Source organism: Pelodiscus sinensis, chromosome 9, assembly GCF_052426305.1.
Source record: "Pelodiscus sinensis isolate ZL-2025 chromosome 9, ASM5242630v1, whole genome shotgun sequence".
NCBI lineage: Eukaryota > Metazoa > Chordata > Testudines > Trionychidae > Pelodiscus > Pelodiscus sinensis.
This window is the reverse complement of record NC_143060.1, coordinates 45,842,703-45,864,193: the sequence shown is the minus strand read 5'-3', so window position 1 is coordinate 45,864,193 and position 21,491 is coordinate 45,842,703. Positions and strand designations below refer to the sequence as shown.

The following is a 21,491-nucleotide window of genomic DNA, read 5'->3' as shown; positions in this document are numbered from 1 at the left end:
CTGTCCACCACAAATAGCAGCCTCTGTTCTGGCACCAGCCACTGTTCACAGGAGTCAGAGCTAGCCATGGACAGGGGCTGCTGCCTGAGCAGCCCCTGCCCACGGCCAGCTCTGCCTGCCGCAAACAGGGGCTGCTTGGTGGCAACAGCCCCTGATCACAGGGGAGCCCACCAGCAGTCCCACCCATCCCCTACATTGCCTCTGATAGAGCCAGTGGGGGGGCAGGCGGCACCCCAGAGACTCTGCTAGGGGGAACTGACTTTTAAGCTGGGTCTCCTCAGCACAGACTCCTGTCCCCCTCCCTTTGCTGCCTCTATGGGGGGTGCCACAGAGAGCATGGGGTGAGTGGGGACCGCTTGAGTCCCTGCTCACCCCATGCTCCCTGTGGCACTACTGCTTTTGAAATGTACAAGAGTCTCGGAGAGCTCTTGTGCATTTAAAAAGCAGAAGCGCCAGCAGTGGGAATGGTTTGAGCCATTTTCCTGTTGTGCTTCTGCCTCCGCTGTCCCCCATGGAGCCAGTGCTGGGGGAAACCAGCTTTAAGCCAGTTCCCCTCAGCACTGGCCCTGCTCCTCCAACCCTTGCTGCCTCTCTCTGACAGACACAGCAAGGGATGGGGAGGCGGAGCAACTAGTTGAGTCGCTACTTGACTAGTCACTAACATCCCTCGTTCAAGAGTTCATACCTGTGAAATATTATTCCCAGAATGCTTCCAAAGTCTCTGAACTAGTAGGTTAGTTGCCTTGAAAATGGTAGTTGTATTCCAAGTGCATGCTTCCATTTTGGATTTTTTTTCACTTTACATTTAGTGCAGTTGGATCTCTTCCATCCATTTTGTGAGGTTTCCTGCTCTTTTTGTTCTTTTGTAGCCTTATAACATGTTGAACCTGCTATATGTACTTATTTAAGGCCCAAATTCCTGATTTCTGAAGTTTGGTTGGGAGTGTTATATCTAGGTAGCTTAGCATCTCCTCTTCTTCAATTTAAAAGATAATCAGCTTGGGGGAAGAGACTATACAATATTCTGGTGACTTGAAGCCATGCGAGGCCAAGTCTATCGCTGATGCTTCTCTAATGAAGTCAATGATTAATTTGGACCACTTTTGAAAGCCTTTAAAATATTTAATTTTCTGGCAGGTTTTTGTCATTAGGCACATGATGGATTACATTAGATTAGATAAAATAAAGTTGATATAGTTCAGATTTCGAGAGACCAAAACCCAGCACCATTAGTCAGTAAGGTACAGAGATGAATGACAAATTTGCAGGATAGGAACTACCCAAGGGACTACACAAAGCAACCATTCTCCAAAGTCAAACCAGATGAATTGGTTAATGTACCACTATTTCCCTTTGAAGAGTAATCTGAAGATATATATAAATTGCATATCATCAGTGCTAAATATATGCAGTTTTTCATTGCTAACTGCACAGTTGACACTGAACAAACACTTCTTTTGTTTCATGGCACAAATTAAACCAATTATATTTGTACGCGATTTAAATTTGCTATTTGATTTACACATGTAAAATTAGAAGTATCCAGGAAATTATATCCCGGTTGTCCTGAGCTCCTTCTGCAAAATGCTCAATGTACTCAGCACCTAACAGCAGAGGTCATTATATTTAAACATGATTAGGGATTTTGAATTTACCATAATTTCATTTTTAGCACCTGAGATACCTGTTATAGATCAAGCTTATTCAAAATTGAGCAACAGTATCACAGTGGAATGGGCAGCTGTTCCTGGGGCTACTAGTTATCTACTGACGGCACAGGATGGAGAATCTTTAATTGAAAATACAGTCATAAATTCACCAGGTACAGTGACAGGACTGAAGGCTGCTACACTGTATAAAATTACCATCAGATCTATCAACTCTGGAGGAAGAAGCCTGCCTTCACCTTCAAAGAAAGCAAAGACAGGTAGCTTTTGATTTTATATAGCAACTGTCATATTACTACTGTACAGTGCATAATATATATGCATATGGATCATGGAATTTTCTATCTTTTACAATTCCGGTACAGAAAGTAAAAATAATTCAGGCATTTACTGGTGAGGAATTAGTGCTATCTTGTATTTTTTAATATTGAATATATCGCCATTGCAGTGTTCAGCAATATATATGTGTGTATATATATATAGTGGCCACATGGGCAATGCATGGGACTGGATTTCTGAATTCAGTTCTCTGTTCTGCGACTGTACTTAACTTCTCTATACTTTCATTTCTCATCTGTATATAATGTGGAGCATGACATAAAGTCTCAATTTTTCAAAAAACTTTACCCTTCTTGAGTGGAAGGTGCTATTTAAGTGAAAGTAGACATAGGCCCATGCATGTAGTGGTTACTCAGTTAATAGATTATTGTGCCATCTAATACATTGCATTTATCACTCACATTTGGACAGTCTCAAAATTTGGCTTTGACTCAACATGAGCAGTATTCAGGCCTGGACTAATGATAAAGTCTAATATATCTAATGTCCCATCAAGACTAGAAATGGAATCAGAGATTCCCAGTCTGCCTGTGGGGCCCAGCATTGAGATTGGGCCTTAAAATCAGAACATTTTTATGAATAGATAAGTTATACTGAGTAAATTTTATAGATTTCTTAAGTGTGCGAGTTATGATTTTTCTCTAAAGCCTAGACAATTGGTCAATTGATAGTCTAGGCTCACAGGGAGAAGAATATAAAGCAGTACCAATAAAATATTTAAATCTCTTTATGGCATATATAGTTGATTCTGTTTACCCTATGTTGAATTTGACTTTTCTAACTTTTAGACAGCACAGCTATTAATGGAAATCCCAATAGTTAATGTATATTTGTAATTAACAGTCTTGGCTGCACCAGTCCTGTCTGTAAGTTCTCCAAGTTACGACTCCATAGTGGTGAGGTGGGAAGCTGTAAATATGGCAGTTGGATTCTCTGTGTCCATCATGAGATCAGATGGTTTAGGCAGCATGATGAAAGAGAACACCACCCAAACCTCCTTGGTGTTTACCAGTCTAGATCCAGGAACTCTTTATACCATCAAGGCACATGCCTGGAATGTTAATGGAATACCAGGAGATGATTTTACATACAACCAAATAACAAGTAAGAACTATTTTCTTGAACCAAACTTAGTATAAAATTATAAGTTATGTGTGTTTTTGACGAGACATTGTTCAAATGGAGGTATAGCAATTTATGCCAGTTCTAGGCTCAGGAAATATTCTAGAGGATATGGGCCAAATTTTATAAACTGTGCATTTTAGGCACATCTACTATTGATTTCACTTGAGGTTTTGCCTGACCAAAAACTGAGAAAAAGAGCATAGGACATGTCCATTAATATTTATATAAATACAAACATTTCCATTGAATATTAATATCAGAGCAATTGTTTAAAAAGTTCTGTATAACTGTAATAGGTATAAGATGTTTGGGGTCTATGCCACAAAAATTAGGGTCTATGCTTGGATGTAACATTTTCCAAAATTTGGGGATGTTTGGATTCCAGGTACTGGTTGAGGATCATCTTTATAACAAGCCAGATACAGTGAAACTTTTGTTATCTGGCACTCTGTTAACCAGGAAACTTTGTTAACCAGCAATGCCCCCAGCCACAATACTGTCACATCTTCAGGTGCACAGGCCTGTCTTGGTTTACTATGATTGGCTTAACATTTTCTTTATTTGAGAAGTACTAATTATCTTTGACTCAAAATAGAAATGAGAGACCCACTGCCTCACACTACAAAACTACCAATATTAAAAACTTGAGTTTTACTATTATTGTCCATTAGTTTTTCCTAGGTTGATGGGACCCTCAGGTAACCGGAATTTTTAGATAACCGGAACGCCCTAATCCCCGAGCGTGCTGGATAACACAGGTTTTACTGTACTAAGCCTGTGTCTGCACTACATTCTTAGATCAATGCTCTGAGATTTGATCCACTGGTAGTCGATTCAGTGAGTCTAGTTAAGACCCACCAAATCAATCGCAAATTGCTCTGCAGTTGCTCTACTCTACCCCAGACAAGAAGAGTAAGTGAAGTTGATGAGAGAGTTTCTTCCATTGCCTTCCCCCCCCCCCCCACTTGGTGTAGATTCTGTGGTAAAATGACGTATGTTGTTCACATAGCTGAAGGTCGACTTAGGTCGACTTTCTACGGTAATTTAGAGGTAGCATAAGTGTATTTACAGTTCTTTCTAAATAATGTAGGTCCTCATGCACCATCAGATATTCAAGTTGCTTTTGATAGTGGAGCTTTGAGAGCCACTGTTTCTTGGATGCCGACAGAGGGGACTTTAAATTACAGTGTGACAGCCAGTTGTGAAGCCTCCAATCTGAACTGTAGCACATCTTCCACTTCCTGCACTTTGGCTTCACTCCATTGTGGATCTGAGTACTCTGTTTATGTTGTAGCAAATAATGGTGCGGGATCCAGTAAACCTACAGACGCAGTGAGTTTAAGAACTGGTATGTGAGCTAAAACAACTGTTGTATAACTCATAATACTATTTCTTTTTTGCCAAGAAATCAGAGAAGAAAGCAAAAGTTACCTACATTTTAGCTTAATATTAAATTGTCTCAGGGGAATGTGTTCTACAAATCATTCAGTAAGATATTTCAGAACAGTTAAGTACTGTCAATGCCTGCCCTCTACGTGGTATTACACTCACATCTTATTTGAAAGGATTTCATTATTATATATATAAACTGCCTCCTCCTGGTAGTCCATTGCAGAATTCTTTTAAGTACTAATGTATCCATAAAACAGTGCACTGAAACACTGTTTCACTGCTGCATTTTACTTTATGGAAAAAATATTTTTAAAATAAATTTAATTGTATTTTGTTCTAAGACACACCAGTATAAATCTCAAGTATCTCTACCAAAGTAAAGTAACACAGAGAAGAATCTGCTCCATCGTGTTTTTATAAACATATTGTTTTATCTCTAGCTTTTCAATTATTATGTATTTGAAAGTTTGGGGCAATCAGCAATTTTATATTGACAGATGATACAAATTGCACGTATCTTCATTAGCCTGGCTTCTTGCATCTCCTGGGGATTTCTCCCCAGAAAAGGGCAGGCATTGTTTTACCACCATTGCCCACCCAGTGATTATTCCAGGGACAGTCCATTTAAATTTCCTTATGGGTTGATTAGTAGCAGTTCATCCCTTTCTCTGAGTATGACCCCTTTTTAGCCTATATCATCTTCTTTTGGGGGGTTGGTTTCAAGTTCTTTCGTGAAGGGGATATTATAGGCATCTTCTTCATTACCTCCAATGGAGTTTCTGTTGCTCCTGTTAAATATTAACATATTGTGTTTCTTTTATAAGAAAATTAATCCTTGTGTTGAAAAAACCATCTGTTTCTGTGGCTATCATGTTATTGTGGCACTTAATAGTGTGTATTCTGAAACTTTTGTACTTTATGTACGAAATTTCACTCTTGTTCTCTGTAATATGACAGTTGTCTGGGGCACTGTTGAGAGGGTCAAATTAGAGCAAATTGCTTAGAAACAAGGCTACTTACAGCCCAAGATTGGAGGTCCTCCTCTATAAGACACCAAATGAGTTACATAGAGCACTTCAGCTGCCACTCTGGCCAGCAAGAAGCAAGATACTCTAGCTTTACCTGTATCACAAGCAGCACTGCACCTTACCCAGATGAGAGATTATGAAAAACAATCTAACCAAATCTGAACAGGTTCTACTGATTCCAAAGGACCAGCCACATTCCCAGGTCAATCTATGCCTCTGATCTTACCCAAAAGAGCACACTATGCCAATCCTTTAGAATCTAAAATCTAAAGGTTTATTAATTAAAAAAGAAAAGGTTGAGAGTAGAAATTGTTAAAGAAATCGCATTTCCTGATGCAGGCTTTTAGCAGCTTATTTCATCTCTGCTATCTTAAAAGTCTCTGGAGTACATCTTTGATTAGGATAGGTCAACAAATCCTTCTGGGCCTCTTGTCCACAGCAAGTAAAGAGCAGTGAAGTGAAGAGAAGGGGTGAAGACAAATGTGGAGAAACCCTAAGTCCCCTTTTATAATTTTGCTCATGTGGAGGGAATTCCATTGTTCTCCTGTGTGATGGTACCTCCCAAAATGGAGTTTGTCACATGAGCAAGTCACCTATCCATGGTCCTTTTTTAGACAAACAGCCATGGCATACCTGCTGGTCTACAGGTTTGCAGCTGAATTCCTCAGGTCGACATTTAGACTGCCCCCTTTGCACAAGAGAATATGCAAATGAGGTGGTGGTGAATATTGCCGTGCCTCATTTGCATACTTAATGAGCTGCCCTTTTGCGCAAGAGCCATTCTTCCTGAAAAAAAGTGGCAGAACGGCTCTTGCACAAGAGGGGGTTTTGCGCAAAAAAGAGTAAACGGCTCTTTTTTGCGCAAAAGCCCCTTGTGCAGAAATGGTGGCTCATTAAGTATGCAAATGAGGTGTGGTGATATTCACCGCTTCACCTCATTTGCATATTCTCTTCCTCAAGAGGGGGCAGTCTAGACATAGCCTAGGTGTTGAATGGCAAAACTTAAAAGCCATTGTCTATGAATTACAGCTATTCACTGAGTAGCCATCCCTCACATTAGGTGGGCAATACCTACTGCCAGGGCTCAACAATTACTGTAATCTACTCGCCCGTGGCAAGTAGATTACAAGCCAGCGCAGCCACGCAGCATGGTCAGCGCATGTGCAGCGCCAGAAGCAAACATTTAAAATACCAGTACAGAGCCACCATTCATAATATCACATACAACAATAATATAGGCATAAGCATAAACAGAAGCAGATAAGCATAAGATTTCAATAGACACCTCAATTGGCCCAGAATTTGGGGGCAAACACACAACAGGGAGTGCAACAGTGATCTGCATGTTTATATTAAAATCCAATAACTTCACACCCTCTGAATCCAGTGCTCACTTTATTTTTATTTCTTTGGATTAATATAAGAATGGCATATTTAGTCAGCAGATACAAGAGGCTTGATTTTCCTCTTACACAAGTGAGACTCAGAAGCAACTCCAAGGAAGTCACTAGAGTTACACCAGTCTAAAACTGGTGGAAGTAAAAGGAGAATTTGCCGAGCATAAGTAGATGGTGTGCAAGCTACCCCATACTGAGTGAGAGAGGATAATCTTGTGGTTCAGGCACAAGACTATGAGTCTGACACCTGTATTCTGTTCCTGATTTTGTCATAGACTCTCTCTGTAAAAGGGGTGAGCAAGAGGCAGCTATCGGGCTGGATTCAGCCTACCAAGCTGCCGAATCCGGCTTGCAGCTGCCTTGCTGGCACCCTTACTACAGAGTGGGAGCAAGCTGCTAATTGTTCTGCAAGCCAGGCAGGGAGGAGAAAGTTTCCCACGCTGTTCCCGCTCTCTAGTAAATTTCCCAAGTTCCTATTGGCCAGTTTCTAGTCAATAGGAGCTGAGAAATTTTGCTCAAGGGAGGGACAGTGAATGAAGCCCCCTTCCTCCCTGTCTGTGCTGGAGCAGAGGCACGTGGAGCAGCTCACCTAGCACATGGGCATGGAGTCTGCAGAGCTGCTGGCTGGGAGCCACTGGGAGGTAAACACCTCCCAGCCAGAGCCTACCTCTGGAAACCGACCCTATCTCTACCCTTAACTGCCTGCCCCAGGCCATCACCCAAACTTCTGTATCACCTCTCCCCACCTCCTCCAGGTAACAACTCCTTCCCAAACACTGCACCCCCTCCTGCACTCTCCCTCAGGCCAAAATCCTCTCTAGCACCCATACAACTTCCCTGACTCGACACTCCATTCCCGTCCTACGTCACTGCCCAAACCCTCTGTACCCATTTTCCCCCTTCTCCCAGATCACAACTCCCTCCCAGATCCTGCACCCCTTTCTACACCCATTCCCAAGGTCAGAATCTTCTCTAGCACCCATAAGTCCTCTTGGACCCTGCACCACAGCTCTCTGCCCCATATTATAACCCCTTCCTTCACCCAAACTCCCTCTCAGACCCCACACTCACTCCTGCACCCCTGTTCTCTATCCCAAGCTCCCTTCTACTCCCCACCCACTGTCCCAGACCCTGCACCCCCTCCACAGAAGTGCAGCCCTTGACCACTTACCAAAATCTTGAAGTGGTCTCCCATTAAAAATTATTGCTCATGACTGCTCTGCAACCTTGGGGAAATCATGTAACCTATTTGTGCCTCAGTTTATAATGATGACACATTACCCTAATGTACTGCAAAGGAGTGTTTGTAAGACTTCTAGGATCATAGATTCATACAATACTAGAACAGGTAGGAACCTTGAGAGGTCATCAAGTCTAATCCCCTGCCCTCAAAGCAGGACCAAGCATCATTTAGATAAAGCTACTCAACTTTGGAAGCCTTGGGGGACACATTGATACTCACAGTACATACCAATGGTCGCAACTTAAGTGTGGTTACATCTACATGCAGATATATATGCAAATAACTTCTTTCATACTGACGGACATGAATACAAAGATTCATGCAATCCTACACAACACACAGGCCCCATCTAAGTCAGTTCTGCTGATATTAATAAAATGCAATAGTTACCCGATTTCCACCCATATGACAGCACTTTTAATGAGCAATGACAGTCCAGGAATTTAACTACTAGCACACATATATATCAACAGAAGACCATTATATTGACTACCTTTTTGTTTTGGTTCCTACCCATGGGCCAAGTGCTGAGCCCTGTGTAAACCCATACTGCACCGTGGGCTGCTAACAAATGGGCGGCGGTTCGCATGCGGCCCACAGGCCGCGTGTTGACTAGCCCTGATTTAGATCACCCCGATAGACGTCTATCCAGCCTGCTTTTAAATATCTCCTGTAATGGAGATTCCACAACCTCCCTAGGCAATTTATTCCAGTGTTTAACCACCCTGTCAGTTAAGAAGTTTTTCTTAATGTCCAACCTAAACCTCCCTTGTTGCAATTTAAGCCCATTGCTTCTTGTCCTGTCTTCAGAGGCCAAGGAGAACAATTGTTTTTCTTCATCCTTGTAACAGCCTTTTAGATACTTGAAAATGACTATTATGTCCCCTCTCAGTCTTCTTTTTCTAAACTAAACAAGCCCATTTCTTTCTGTCTTCTTTCATTGGTCATGTTTTCTAGACCTTTAATCATTTCTGTTGCTCTTCTCTGGATCTTCTCCAATTTCTCCACATCTTTCCTGAAATATGGTGCCCAGAACTGGACACAATACTCAAAGGCTTTGTCTACACTCAAGTTTTTGCTGCAGAAAATATGCTAATGAGGGACTCATTAGCATAAGTCATGACATCATTAGCATATTTACTGCCGTTTCTTTTTGCGCAAGGGGTTTTTGAGCAAAAAGAAGCAGTGTAGCTGCTTCCATTTTGTGCAAAACCCCCATTTTGCACAAGATTCTTATGCCTGTCCTCTTGCTTCTAATATATTTGTAGAATGTTTTCGTGTTACCCTTTGTCTTTAACTAGATTGAGCTCATTTTGTGCGTTAATGTGAGCATATTAGAAAAGTGGTGTGAGGGAGTGAGAAGAGGGCCTGGCAGTGCAGGGGCTAAACAAGGCCTTTTTGCCCAATCAGCCCCACCCTGTTTTACCTGCAGCCAATGCCAGGACTGGAGGGAGAATAAATGGAGGGAACCTGGCTCAGTTAGAGGCTGACCAGCAAACAGGCAGGAGCAGATTCTGCCGTCTGTAGGACCTGAGCCAGAGCTGTCTGCTGAGTTGGCCGCAGGAGGACATAAGCCTCCAACCCCTCCCTCAGGTGCAAAGGGGGAGAACCAGAAGGAAGTTGGACTCTTGGGGCCACGCCCCAAACTGAAGGAACAGACTCTGATAAGCATCCAGAAGTCCTACACCCCAGGCCCCAAGCTAACACGGGGACCTAAGCACAAATGAACCCCGCTGCCTGGGAGACCCATCCACAAGTGAATTAAAATTCTTCAGAAATATGCTGTCAAATACAAAGTATTATAAAGTTCTGCCAACAAACCCAGGTCTGACCTCCAGTAGTCCTGTTATTTTTGTCAGGGATCACTTACATCAAAGACCATATTTTTCTGTTTGTATATTGCTGACCACAATGGAGCCTTGAGTGGGCTTTTGTGTGCTGTCTCACTAGGGATGTTAGATTGTGGGCAATAGAATAGTTGACTAATCACATGGATTTTTAGTAGTTAGTTGGCGATTCTATAGTACCTGGGAGGCAAGGGGAGCAGCTGTATCAGAGGCAGCAGCGTGGGGTGCCAGGCAGAAGTCAGTCTGTGAGGGGAGCCCATTTAAAAACCAATTTTTTTAAAAAACCTCTGATATACAGGCAGCAACATGGGGTCACCGCAGCCCCTGTCTATGGCAGGGGGGATGAGCTCCCCATGGATAGAGGCTGCAGGGGGGTGAGAGGGTGGGAGAGGCTGCCACAAAGCAGCCTCTGTCCTTGGGGAGCTCGGACCCTCCTCCCCCACTGACAGGGGCTGCTGCTGCTAAGCAGTCTCTGCCCTACTCCTGCGCTGGTGCCTCTAATAGATGCAGCAGCACGGGGAGGCGTGCAGGTGGCATTACGGAGCTGGTGCAACTGGCTTTTAAGCTAGCTCCTCCCAGCACCATCTCCTGCTTTCTATCATTTCTTGCTGCCTCTGTATCAGAGGTAGCAAAAGGGGGTAGGCTTATCAATTAATCAGCTGCTTGACTACTCATTCACATTCCTCCCTCAAACACTGATGAAGAGGAGGAGAAGGAGGAAGATGCAAAATTGGTTGATGGCAGGATTGACAAATTTCTATTCCCAGCTAGAGAGGCACCATTATACCGAATTTCTTGCTTGCAGCATAAACCCCTGAACCAAGAAGGGAAAGGGAAAGTGTTATTAAATCAATGAACTACATGATACTTATATCAGAGGGGTAGCCATGTTAGTCTGAATCTGCAAGAACAACGAGAAGTCCTGTGGCACTTTATAGGCTAACAGATTTATTGGAGCATAAGCTTTCGTGGGGAAAGACCCACTTCATTAGATGCATGTAGTGGAAATTCCAGAGGCAGGTGTAAACATACAGGCATAAGAAAAGAGTTCCAATCAAGAGTAAGGCTAGAGATAACAAGGTCAATTCAGTCAGGGAGGATGAGGCCCACTTCTAGCAGCTGATGTGGATGTGTGAACACCAAGGGTATGTCTAGACTACATAGCTCTGTCGACGGAGCCATGTAGATTTCTTTATTGGGCAAAGGGAAATGAAGCTGCGATTTAAATAATCGCTGCTTCATTTACATTTAAATGGCTGCCGCGCTGAGCCGACAAACAGCTGATCAGCTATTTGTCGGCTCAGCACGCTAGTCTGGACACTCCACGGTCAACATCAAAGCCCTTTTTCGACTGCCCCGGTAAACCTCATCCCACAAGGAATAACGGGGCAGTCGACAAAGGGCTTTGATGTCGACCGCGGAGCGTCCAGACTAGCACGCTGAGCTGACAAACAGCTAATCAGCTGCTTGTCGGCTCAGTGTGGCAGCCATTTAAATTAAAATGAAGCGGCGATTATTTAAATCGCCACTTCATTTCCCTTTACCTACAACCCTATTCTACATGGCTCTGTCAATGGAGCCATGTAGTCCAGACACAGCCCAAGAGAGGAGAAACTGCTTTTGTAGTTAGCTAGCCATTCACAGTCTTTGTTTAATCCTAAAATGATGGTATCAAATTTGTAGATGAATTGTAGCTCTGCAGTTTCTCTTTGAAGTCTGTTCTTGAAGTTTTTTTGTTGCAGGATGGCTACTTTTAAATCTGCTACTGTGTATCCCGGGAGATTGAAGTGTTCTCCTACAGGTTTTTGTGTATTGCCATTCCTGATATCTGATTTGTGTCCGATTATTTTTTTACGTAGGGACTGTCCAGTTTTTCCTTCAATCTAGGGGAGTCTGACTGAGAAATGACAGCAGGCTTTCACCCTTAGGATTAAACAAAGACTGAATAGATAGCAAACAAAAAAAAAGGAGTTTCTCCTCTTTTGGTGTTCACACCTGCACATCAGCTGCTAGAAGTGGGCCTCATCCTCCCTGACTGACTTGACCTCGTTGTCTCTAGCCTTACTCTTGATTGGAACTCTTTTCTTATGCCTGTATGTTTATACCTGACTCTAGAATTTCCACTACATGCATCTGATGAAGTGAGTCTTTGCCCACAAAAGCTTATGCACTAATAAATCTGTTAGGGTCTGTCTACACACCAAAGTTAATTCGAAATAACAGCTGTTACTTCAAATTAACTTGAATAGCGTCTACATAGGTAAACTGCTATTTTGAAATAAATTCGAAATAGCGGGGTGCTTATTTTGAATTTGGTAAAGCTCATTCTATAAGGAATAACACCAAATTCGAAATAGCTAATTCAAAATAAGTGCTGTGTAGACACTTATTCCAAAATAGGGGGCCTCCAGCCCTTCCCAGTTTCCTCTGGTGGCCACTCTGGGTCAAACCAGGAAAACTGTTCTCTCCTCCAGCCCTGGAGCCCTTAAAGGGATAGACTCTGGCCACAATGTATGCCAGAGCCAGGCCTGCCAGCAGTCGCTGCCCCTCACCCAGTGGCCAGAGAATGAGCCGGGCAGCCAGTGCCATCCTGCTGTCCCCCGTCCAGTCCCCCAGCTCCCAGGAGCCAGCCAGGGGCCGGAGACAGTGGGCATCCTCCTGGACAAGTGCAGAGGAGTAACGGTAGTTCGAATTAGGAGCTTTAATTCGAGCTACCTAGTCCATGCCGCCTGTAGCCGCGGGCAGGGAGTTCGAACTACGGGGCATTTAAAAATGGCAGTGCCCAGGAACATGCAAATAAAGCCCAGGATATTTAAATCCTGGGCTTCATTTGCAAGTTTGAATGCCTACATTAGCCACCCTAGTTCGAACTAGGGTGGCAGTGTAGACATACCCTAAGATACCACAGGACTTCTCGTTGTTCTTACATGATACTTATTTGTTAGGGTTATTTTGGATGCTGCCATAAAATGAAACCTAAGCAAAAAGACCAAAGTCAACAACTCATCTGGGGCAGTTACACAAGGTGTTTGTGCATTCAGGACATCCCTTGCCAACCGTTATTCAACCCATTTTGCTGAATGCTACCCAAACCCACAAATTGCTAATATAGGATATTCCGCTTCCTTGTTGAAATACAACATGATGCCTGTGCGGCCACTTATGTGTGGCCCTTAACATGGGATCTTTTTCATGCATGTGACTGAAATAGTGTGTACTTTGTTCTACAGAAGTTTTGTAAATTGTTCATGCCTTTACTCTTTACACACTCATATTTTCATATGGGCTGTGTCTAGACTGGCCAGTTTTTCCAGAAAATCAGCCACTTTTCTGGAAAAACTTGCCAGCTGTCTACACTGGCTGCTTGAATTTCTGCAAAAGCACTGACAATCTCATGTAAGATTGTCAGTGTTCTTGCGGAAATACTATGCTGCTCTCATTTGGGCAAAAGTCCTTTTGCGCAAAAGGGCCAGTGTAGACAACCCAGATTTGTTTTCCACAAAAAAGCCCGGATCGCGAAAATGGCGATCGGGGCTTTTTTGCGGAAAAGCACGTCTAGATTGACACAGACGCTTTTCTGCAAAAAGTGCTTTAGTGGAAAAGCGTCCGTGCCAATCTAGACGCTCTGTTCCGAAAATGCTTTTAACGGAAAACTTTTCCGTTAAAAGCATTTCCGGAAAATCATGCCAGTCTAGACGTAGCTATGGTGTACAAGTGACATATTAAAATAACCACATATTCAGTATCCTTACAAATCCAGATGAGCTGATCTTTTTTAAACTGGACATGTACTAGCTATTCAAACTAAACATATCAGGCAAATTCTATGTATCTTTCATCGATATTTGTATAGTAAAAATGTTGCCTAAATAAAATCCTGGAAGTACAGTTGTAACCTTCCTCCCCCCTTTCTGTTTTAAATTTGATTTCCCAGTCCCTTGTGCACCAGGAAGTATAACAATCAAAGAGGACAGTCCTGGTGATTTGTCAGTGTCATGGTCTAATGTAGATCTTGGAGATTATTATGTGGTTTTTGTGAAAAGTGATGATGGCTTGGAAGTACACTGCAACACATCACATACCCAGTGCCAGTTCCAATCAGACTGTGGTTTCACCTACTTCATTAGTGTCTTTGCATATAACAAGGCAGGACAAAGTCCTTTAGGGGATGTATTCAATTATACTACTGGTAAGTAGCACTTTGTTTATGCAAATATATTTGGTGATTCTCTTAGTAGTATTAAAAACAGACCTTGTTGGAAAATGTTTTTTTTTTCCTGAAGAAAATATCCACTTTTGGCAAGAAATTGAAATCTGAAAATGCTTGACTGCTACCCCATAAGTTTGTTCAGAAAATTTTTAAGTTTAGATTTGGAAATGCTGCATTGGTATTCCATGGAAGTTGTCATGCAATGCCAAATGTTCCCATTTTCCTGTATAGACTAGGCTCCCTGGCTGGACTTTATGTTCCATAATATACCACATTCTCCTCTCTTTTCTGATTTACTACAGTACACCTTCAAAGTCCCTGTTCCTGGTGTGTTGTGGGAGATGTAGAGTGGCTGGAGAACTTGGTCTATAAAGGCAAATGGGAGCATGAGGCACTGTGGTGGTATTTTCACGGAAATTTTTTTTCCAAGGTTTGGTGTTCAGTTTTTCAACAAAAAGTCAAAAATGTATGCAGAATTTTTTTTGTCACAAAAAATTAAGACACCCAATTTTCCATTGGAAAAAATGTTGATGAAAAATTTTGACCAGCCCTAATTAATGATAACCGGTACTTTAGAAAAGATATTTTTTTAAACAGAAAAGGGTTAAAGTTTAAATTGTAGCCAATGTTTATTTGACTCAGTTTATCAGTCAAGTCTGACACCAGTTTATAAATTAAAAGGTTTGATCATTTGATCATTCTAAAACATGTTCAAAAATGGGGATGCATAGGACTGGGATCAAGATATGTGGATTCTAATCCTGGTTCTGCCATAGCTTTGCTGTGTAATCTTGGATAAGTACCTAACCTTCCCTGTGCCTGTTTCACCATGTATAAAATGAGAAAATACTGGATATGATTCTTAGTTAAGTGACTTGTACATTTTGGAGAACCTAAAATAGACGGTTCAACATAAGAGTACAGTATTATTTCAAATGGATTATTACTAACTGCTATTGTAAGGACTTTAAAGCAACGATGGGCAATAATTTTTGATGGGGGGCCATTCCAAGAATTTGGTACATGGTCAAGGACTAAATTCTTCCATGATATTAGCGGAGGTGGTGGAGGTTGACACTGAGGTGCAGGAGGGGTCTAGGAGGGAGTTTGAGTGAAGAAGGGGGTTATAACTTGGGGCAGAGGAATGGGGTGGGGAATATGGCTACAGGAGAGGATGTTGACCTGGAGAAGGAGTGCGGGAGGAGGTACAGGATCTGGGAGGGGGTTATGATGTGGGGCAGGGGATTGAGGTGCAGCGTCTGGGAGGCAGTATGGGTTTGAGTTGTGATCTGGGGCAAGGGTGCAAGAGTAGGGGCAAAAGGTTGTGGGGAGAGAAGAGTGCCAGATGGAGGCTCTGGGTGGGAGACACTTACCTTAGGCAGCTCTCAGTCAGGAGCCCGACAGGTCCCTCAGGCAGGCTCAAAGCATCTAATTATGGGGATCGTGTGCTTGTTGCATGTCTCTTGAGGGAGCAGGAGCCCTTTGTGCACTGCCTGTGCAGCAAGCATGGCCCAGGCAGCCAGCGAGAGCTGCAAGACTGTGCTGGGTGTGGGGGCATCACACAAAGTTCTCTCCGGGGCTTGCAGCATGCGGGGCACATGGCCACCATAGCTGGTCATTTTGAGTGGCATGCAGGCACGGAGCAGGCAGGATGCCTGGGAGGCTCCCACTGGGCCACAGGGAGAGTGGCGGTGGGCTAGGACTGGTGGTTTGGCTGGCCAGATTCAGCCCACAGATCACATTTTGCCCACCCTTGCTTTAAAAACATGAGAATCTACTTTTTATTATAGAAAGAGTATGCAACAGAATTCTCTTTATCCAGATAAGATGTGTGACATGTCACTTATTTGGCTAGATTAAGTTTTGGATAAATGAAGGACTTCAATGTGGAGAACATAATTCATTTTTTGATAATGGAGATTTCACATAAGAGGTGTTTGTGTAAACAAGTCACTATCCTATTTAATATCTAGTATATTTCAGTTCATTAGTGCTGTTGACATTTCCTCTCTGTTTTGCCTTTTTTAGCACCTTGTTGCCCCAGCGACTTTTACCCAGTGTTTGTATCCAGTAATACAGTTGAGATTGTCTGGTCTCCTGTCCGTGGTGCTGAAATGTATGAAACAAAAGCTGTTGATGGGATTGGTATAGTATTGTGTAATGACACTGCCACAATTTGCATCCTGTCTGCATTGCATTGTAACACACAATATAACATCACTGTGTATTCTTTCAATGAAATCAGAGGCAGCAATACATCATGCAGTTCCAAATATGTGGCAACAGGTATAAGGTTATTTTTTTCACATATCATGCAAAATAATTAGTTGTTTTCATTGTAGTTACTAGATAGAAGTCTTAATTTGCTTTGAAAGAGAAAAAAATGTGAGTGCTAAGTAAAGTTATTATAATCCATAGTCACAACAAAAAGAAAATCTAATCAAGATTTTTAAAAATGGGTGCCTAAGATAAGATTCCTACATTCATAACCAGGAACTTTAATAAGTGACGAGATTGGAATCCGTTAGGTAATCAGCACATCTGAAAATGAGATTTGATTTCCATATATATCTTTGTATGCAAAACCTTAACGTTTCAGTTTTTCAAGAGTTTTTGCCTATTAAACCCTTTTAAAGTTTATGCTCATAAACTGTTCCAAATTAGTCAAAAATTATTAAATAGAATGTCACTAAATCTTAGTTTGTCAAATATCTATTATAATCTGCAGTTACTGACATTGTAAACAATGTAAAACGGAATTTATGTACTGAAAACGCATCTAAAAACTGTTTCATTCTAAATCTTTCAGCTCCGTGCAGTCCTGAAATAAAAAGCATCTCAAAGGATGATCTTTCCATAATTAGTGTGCACTGGCAAGCCAATAATGATGAAGCTATGTACACTGTTACTGCTAGAGGAGAAACTGGATTATGGCATTGCACAAACTCTGGAAATTCTTGTAGCATAACTGATCTTCCCTGTGGATCAGTATTCTCTATTAGTGCTGTGGCAAGTACAACAGCAGGGCAGAGCTTACCTAGTTCTAGTGTCCCTTTAGAGACAGGTATGTGGGGATCAATATGTAATTGAAAGTATAACCTTTTTCGTATATTTATAATACTGTGCTAAGTGTGTGTCTCTCTATGTCCATGTGTGTTTTTTTCACAGTGTATCTACATGTATTACTCTGGAATGACATCAGCTTTAATGTGTGTATATGACAGAGAAATCATTACTTTTTAGTAGCTGCATCCTGTTGATAAGCCCTAATACAAGCACTTATGTTTCCTGAGTCACTGCTAATTAAGATACACTGGCATAATCTCTTTATGCAATGCATGGCTTTCTTGTCAGCACTTCGATCCTTAATGTGAATGACAAAACCACTGAGATTCTGATGATGCATTGTAGACATTTATTTTTATTACCAAGATCTACTAGCTGAAACAATCTTCACATAATGATCCTGGGTTATCAACTGTCACACAATGGCTAAAAAAATAATAAATCATTTATATTATCCTGGTATTTTTTGTATTAGATGTTAGCTACTTGGGCATGCTGAAGTTTAATATCTAACTATTTTGGTAACATTAGCTAAAAAGGATTTAGTTTTCTTTTTTTAATGGCTATTAAGATTATTTTTCTTCCTAAGGGCTTCACACATCTCCCACCAAAGTTAATGAAAAGACAGACTTCAACAAGAGCTGGATCAGGCCTTAAGATCAGTAAAAATGTGGATGACAAAACTGGCAGTTTTTCAATAAATTTTTAAAAAGCTATTTCTAAAACAAAATAATTTACAACACTATCTGCATAGAACCTCAGTGAATACAATAAAGTTGACCTCCCATTTTTGTTTCCTTTTAAGCTCCTTGCTGCCCTACTAACATGACAGTAACTCAAGTCATGCAGTCCATAATAAATATCAGCTGGTCTGTTGGGGCTGGTGCACAGACATATGTAACAACACTGGAATCGCCAAAAGGACAGATCAAATGCCACACTCTCCAAAACCACTGTCTCCTGGGATGCATTACATGTGCTACCAACTATACCGTGTCACTGCAAGTGATTAGTGAAAGTGGTTTGACCTCAGACTGCACATATCAAGACTACTCTTCCAGTATGTAAACAATAGATGGAATTAAAAAGAAAAATTGCAGTATAGTAGACAGATTGTTTCATAGTAAGATTATATGTGAGATTGAAGAAATTGCTAAAGCCATACAGTTCCCTGTTTTAAATACTAGTTTGAAGGTGATTTTCATTCTCTTATTCCCCGCCGTTGCCTCATACAATTACCCTGACTCTATGTAAGATGGTGAGCCTTTGTAATTAGAATGTAGGTATCAGGTGTGAAATCTGTTAAGATGACTTATAGTTTCCTTCCAAGAACAAATATAATCTGTAGTTTAGACGGTCTTTTTTCTTTTCTTTATTAGGTGCCTGCTGCCCTTCTGGGGTGAAATTATATAGATTGGGTAATAATGGCATCCGCATACACTGGAGAGCTTCTGCAAGGTCGATAAAGTATAGTACAGATTTATATGGGTCAAAAGGCAACTTCACCTGTACCCCCATTTCAGGTTTGAGTTACTGTGATGTCACTGAAATACCGTGTGGGGATGTCTATACGGTAGTAGTTTCTCCAGTTCCTGAGAGAGGATCAAAGCTTACGTTTTGCCCTAAAAAAATATATTCAGGTAAAACTTCATTATAGTCCTTTCATGTTTTATATCCTATGTATGTTTTGTTAGATGCACATTAGTGTAATGTATAGTCTTTTATAGCACCAAATTCTAACATGCAGTTGTGTCTATGCATATTGCAGAATAAGAGGAAACAAAGATCCAGCATGGAGCAGAAGTTTTCTATCCCAATACTGAGTGAACACATAACCCACAAAAAGAATATGTTATAGTCTGCAACATGATTTTCTAAAAGGCATTTCGGGTTAGGGCCTTGAAAGCAAGGACCTTTTTTGCTTATGTGCTGGCAATAAAATGAAACCTCAAATCACATGGACTTCTCTTGACCCAACCCCATCAATAATTTGTATTAGAGCAAAGGGGCTGTGTGTGTTGAGTCAGGATGCTAGTCTATGTTCTTCACTGCGAGTTCTTTGGCAGAAAATATGCTAATGATAGGCTCATTAGCATAATTTGTGATCTCATTAGCATATTTTCTGCCATTTCTTTTTGCTCAAGGGGTTTTTTGCACAAAAAGTAGCAGTGTGACCAGGGGTGTTTTTTTTGCACAAATACCCCATTTTCTGCAAGATCCTTATGCCTGTCCCAGACAGGCATAAGGATCTTGCGCAATATGGGGTTTTTGCGCAAAACCCGCCCCAGCCACACTACTACTACTAGTGTAAAAACCCCTTGAGCAAAAATAAATGGCAGAAAATATGCTAATGTGATTGTGACTTATGCTAATGAGTCCCTCATTAGCATATTTTTTGCCAAAGAACTCCCAGTTAAGACAAAGCCCTAGTGATTAACATGGAGAGGAAAAGGAATGACAAAAAATACACAAAGCTGCTTTTTACAGCATGTTTTACTCTTTCAGAGATCAGTTCTGGTTGATGGATACTAATCTCTGCTTTTTTTCTGAGTCTGGTTTTTCATGTAATTCTTCATGTAGACTGGTTTTCAAATACCTTAATGCTCTTTTTAATTAAAATCAAAATCAACCTAATGAGCCACCTTTAGAAAAACAAACTGTCTACAGTATTCCTGTATAATCTATCATATTAGAATTATTTTGAAAGCACTAAACGAAAGTGATGTTTTTCATGTTAAAAATTCAAATGTATTTGACATTTTAAAACATAAAATGTAATGAGATAGGGCCATATTATACAATTAGGTTAACTATATAAATTGATATTTTTTCATCTTGTAATTATACACTTAACTTTTATACACCTTTTTTGTATTTCATTCTAGTGACCTGCTCTGGAAGTTCTGTTGGAATGGGTACGAGAACACACTCAGAATTTCACCTCTATTGAAAATGGTGGTTCTAATGATATGTGTCTCTCTTAGAACAGAAGTACTTCACCTTTACATAACATGCATTAAATTCCCCTGGGAGAAAATAATTCTATCATAGATAGAATGTATCCCCTAACATAATATACAGAACAACTTCTGGAAGCTACATTATCTGAAACATAACATGGCCTAGATAGATCCTCAGCTAAGTAGTACACAGCATGGCTCAGGAGGGAATGTGCAAAGATGGTTTTGGTCCCCTCATTTTGGGGCCATTCAGTGCCAGTCCAGTTCTCCAGTATAAGAACAGTCAGAAGACTGCTATAAAGTACAGTGCCTGCCAAAGGCCATAAAGGGTTCTTATAGGGATTGCCGAAGTCCTGGAAAATCCAAACCATGTCCATTTTCTCCTGGCCGCAGCCCCTACTGCAGCTGAAAGAAGCAAGCTGGCAAAGCATAGAAAACCATAGGATTCCCCCTCCATAGCACTCATCCCAGGCCAACACCCCCCCACAAAACTTAAACCGCTGAGAATGTCCGAGATCCATAAAATTAATTGAAGGCAAATTATAACAGCACAGATATGTCATACATTTATCTTGTCTGTCTGTCCAGTGCCCAATAAAATGCAAACTTTTAACAGAGTAAAAACCACTGGGATGTTTTACCTGGGGATGTGGTATTCTGTCACTTAGGGTATGTCTACACTACCCCGCTAGTTCGAACTAGCGGGGTAATGTATGCATACCGAACTTGCTAATGAAGCCCGGGATTTGAATTTCCTGGGCTTCATTAGCATAAAGCCGGCGCCGCCATTTTTAAAAGCCGGCTAGTGCGAACCCCGTGCCGTGCGGCTACACGCGGCACGGGCTAGATAGTTCGGAATGGCTACATAGTTGAACTATCTGTACTCCTCGTATTATCTGTACTATCGCACTAGCCGGCTTTTAAAAATGGCGGCACCAGCTTTATGCTAATGAAGCCCGGGAAATTCAAATCCCGGGCTTCATTAGCAAGTTCGGTATGCATACATTACCCCGCTAGTTCGAACTAGTGGGGTAGTGTAGACATACCCTTAAAGTGATAACTGGATGTCTAACTTACTGGATGTCAAGAGTGGATATCTAACTTACCAAAATTCTGAGGTTTCAAACAGACAAAAATTTTTACAAATGTCAGGGAAATATTTCATATTTGTTCCCCAAATGTACCATTCATAGCTACAAATTATACATCTGAGGCCC

At 41.4% G+C, this 21,491-nt stretch overlaps 1 protein-coding gene across 1 annotated transcript in view; it reads left to right on the top strand.

The window, feature by feature from the left end:
- The window catches only part of FNDC7 (fibronectin type III domain containing 7), a 30,060-nt gene that overhangs the window by 6,344 nt on the left and 2,225 nt on the right, over nucleotides 1–21,491 (top strand). Inside the window, exons 4-12 of the mRNA XM_006132608.5 lie at nucleotides 1,673–1,927; nucleotides 2,850–3,110; nucleotides 4,222–4,479; nucleotides 13,973–14,227; nucleotides 16,277–16,534; nucleotides 17,058–17,312; nucleotides 18,120–18,374; nucleotides 18,694–18,954; nucleotides 20,200–20,229. Of these exons, the coding sequence (XP_006132670.2) occupies nucleotides 1,673–1,927; nucleotides 2,850–3,110; nucleotides 4,222–4,479; nucleotides 13,973–14,227; nucleotides 16,277–16,534; nucleotides 17,058–17,312; nucleotides 18,120–18,374; nucleotides 18,694–18,954; nucleotides 20,200–20,229 (2,088 nt within the window). The remainder of the gene's footprint in view (nucleotides 1–1,672; nucleotides 1,928–2,849; nucleotides 3,111–4,221; nucleotides 4,480–13,972; nucleotides 14,228–16,276; nucleotides 16,535–17,057; nucleotides 17,313–18,119; nucleotides 18,375–18,693; nucleotides 18,955–20,199; nucleotides 20,230–21,491) is intronic.